This window comes from Mustela nigripes, chromosome 13 (genome assembly GCF_022355385.1).
Source record: "Mustela nigripes isolate SB6536 chromosome 13, MUSNIG.SB6536, whole genome shotgun sequence".
Classification (NCBI taxonomy): Eukaryota; Metazoa; Chordata; class Mammalia; order Carnivora; family Mustelidae; genus Mustela; species Mustela nigripes.
Window position 1 is genome coordinate 50,334,848 of NC_081569.1, and position 3,225 is coordinate 50,338,072.

Here is a 3,225-nt window from a genome sequence, read left to right on the forward strand (position 1 = left end):
GGGCTTATGAAGTTGTTTCTTTAACACCATTATAGCTAGTATTTACTCTTTGGAATTATCTGAGAGACTAAATCTGACCTAAGAATGTGGATGGACCATTGGAAATGATCCATCCCATAGAGGCCCTGGTCCACAATGTTCAGACATTTGATACTGATGCTTCTGCTATTCTTTCACTGAAATGGTTATGACTTAGATTTACTGGTAACTTGTTGCTTTTATGTCCATTAATTAATAGGATATTCACATGGGTGGCATTATCTTTTCCCTGGGAAGACACTGAAGTTAATAGAAGTGAGAAAAATTATGTTAAGATCACACAGCCTGTAAGAGGCAGAGCTGTTGAGTCGGGCCATGTTGTTCTACCTTTAAATCCTATGATCTTTCTTCCAGTGAAGATAGTAGAAAGATCTTGGGTCTTAGAGTTGGAATAGTTTTCTCAGCCTCCGAGGGGACCCCAGATGACATTGAGATTGTCACTATTCAGAAAGAATATAGCAGCTGTTCAAACATTTTTGGGTCATCCTACCTAAACTCTTAAGGGAAACCGTTCAAGAATATGGACTATATTCTGGTAATACTGTAATCAAAGAATGTATTTGAGAGGGTGGGTGTCAGCAGTAGACATATTTTCTAAACATGGAATGCTTGGAAATACATATAAACGGGAACTAGGAGATGGGCATAGTAAGGAGTTTAGTGTCCTAAGAGGACTCTTATCCAGATTTTCTCCCTCTTCCATTCAGCATGTTCTCCAGTCAATAAGATGGGTGACGATAATTATATATTCATTTACAATGTGTCATGTAACCTAAGTGCTTCATGGGTGATTCTTCTAGCACTTATATGGTGTGTACTATTCCTTGTCTTTTTTTCTTTTTTGAAGATTTTATTTATTCATTTGAAACACACACACAGAGGGGGAGAGAGAGAGAGAGAGAGAGCAAGCACAAGCAGGGGAGTGGCAGGCAGAGTGAGAGGGAAAAGCAGGCTCCCCGGGGAGCAGGGAGCCCTATGCAGGAGTCGATACCATGACCCTGGGATCATTACCTGAGCAGAACACAGCAGCAGATGCCCAACAGCGTTCACCCAGGCGCCCCATGGCACACTATTCTTACACACATTAAACACCTGAGAAATATAGGTTTAGGTGTAACAGAAAATCCCATATGGGCAAATAATGTGATAAAAAATTAATGGAGAGGAGAATACCTATTAACTATGTTCAAGAAATATGAAGAATTTCACTTACTACTTAACATCAGTTAAATATTTTCACAAGACTCTTCCAGTTAGGCTTTACCATGCTTATAGTGGTTTGTGGTATTTATTCATTTTTTCAGGGAACCAGAGCCACCAAACCAGTATCACTTGGGTCCCCACGGAAGTGGCTAACAATGTCACGGAGTTTATATTCCTAGGACTTTCCCAAGATCCTGGAATGCAACTGATGTTCTTTGCCTTATTCCTCCTCTTCTACATCGTGATCATGGTGGGAAATTTGCTAATTCTGCTTACGGTCTTTTCTGATCCCCGACTCCATACACCCATGTATTTCTTCCTTAGTAACCTGTCATTTGTGGACATTGCCTATGCCTCAGCCACAACACCCAAGATGATTGCAGACTTTATTTCTGAGAAAAAGACCATTTCCTACTGGGGCTGTGTAACTCAGATGTTTACCTTCCACTTTTTTGGTTGTGCTGAGATTTTTGTCTTGACCATTATGGCTTTTGACCGCTATGCTGCCATTTGCCAACCTCTCCGTTATACTACCATCATGAGTGCCAATGTTTGTATTGTGCTGGCATCACTGTCCTGGTTGGGAGCCCTGGGTCATTCATTTGTTCAGACCTTCCTGACCTTTCAGCTACCTTTCTGCAATAATCAAGTCATTGACCACTACGTTTGTGATGTCCACCCAGTCCTAAACCTTGCCTGTGCTGATACAACCCTGGTAAATATGTTAGTGGTTGTCAACAGTGGTCTCATCGCTCTGGGGTGTTTCCTCATTCTTCTGGCCTCCTACACTGTTATTCTATTTAGTCTTCGCAAGCGGTCTTCAGAGAGCCGGCGCAAGGCTCTATCTACCTGTGGGTCTCATTTCACTGTAGTGACTTTCTTCTTTGTCCCTTGTTTCTTTATTTATCTGCGTCCATCCACTACTTTCCCACTGGATAAGGCTGTGTCTGTGTTTTATACTACCATCACCCCAATGTTAAACCCACTCATCTACACTCTGAGGAATGCGGATGTAAAGAATGCCATGAAACGGATTTGGAGCCGCAAGGTCTCCTTGAAGGAAAAACAGAAGGGCTAGCTTATCAGAATGGCAGAATTGGAGAATTAGCTGATACCTTAAACGGTCTGTAACTTATTAATGATTTTAAGGAATAGGCTTTAAAATTCAACTATCTTGTAGCTTTCATTGAACAGGCAGTAATTGAGACTATTTTTTTTTTCTGTCTTTAGGTGGGCTAAACTTAGACCTTTCCATATTGTCAAGGTTTATCTTTTCTTACTTTTAGAGTAGGAGAATAAACACTCTAACTCAGTATCTCATTTAACTGCTATAGACCTCTTCAACTCAAATTAAGCTTTCTTAATCTATAATGAATGGTTAAGAATGAGGTTACAAGAGAAAGATACCTCTGAGGAACCTGACCACCTCTCTCTCTCTCTCTTTTTAAAAAGATTTTATTTATTTGAAACATAGAGAGAGAGACAGCGAGAGAGTGAACACACACAGGGGGAGTAGGAGAGGGAGAATCAGACCTCCCACTGAGCAGGGAGTCTGATGTGGGGCTTGATTCCAGGTCCTTAGGATCATGACCTGAACTGAAGGCATCCACTTAATAACTGAACCACCTAGGTGCCCCTGACCATTTCTCTTAAAAACAGAAGTGTATCTCCCCAGAAACTGCCTCCTTGCTCCCTCCCACCTTCTCTCCCTTCCTTCTCTTCCTCCCTTATCCTTTCCTTCCTTTCCTAGTCTTTCCCCACAAATATCACATAATATGGTAGGGGAAATGGATTCATAAAGAGATAATGAAAACACAATACAACAAATACAGAAATGCATACATAGAAATATACACTGCATACAATTGAGAGTTTAGATTTAAGTCCATAAACTGCTCAAAGTTTGGTCTCTGTAGAAGTGGGAAAAAAGGAACATTTAACATATTTTGGTGTGGAGCAATATTTTAAAGAACTGATTGGAAA

General features: G+C 40.7%; 1 protein-coding gene across 1 annotated transcript; it reads left to right on the forward strand.

The window, feature by feature from the left end:
• Positions 1-1,384: 1,384 nt before the first annotated feature.
• On the forward strand, positions 1,385-2,320 carry LOC131998621 (olfactory receptor 4S2-like). The gene has a single exon (XM_059371111.1). It carries the CDS (start codon positions 1,442-1,444, stop codon positions 2,318-2,320), a length of 879 nt encoding a protein of 292 aa, XP_059227094.1. The 5' UTR covers positions 1,385-1,441.
• Positions 2,321-3,225: the final 905 nt, after the last annotated feature.

Bases quoted from the DNA above. Each gene is read 5' to 3' on its own strand.
- LOC131998621 (XM_059371111.1), top strand. From the start codon at position 1,442: ATGCAACTGATGTTCTTTGCCTTATTCCTCCTCTTCTACATCGTGATC.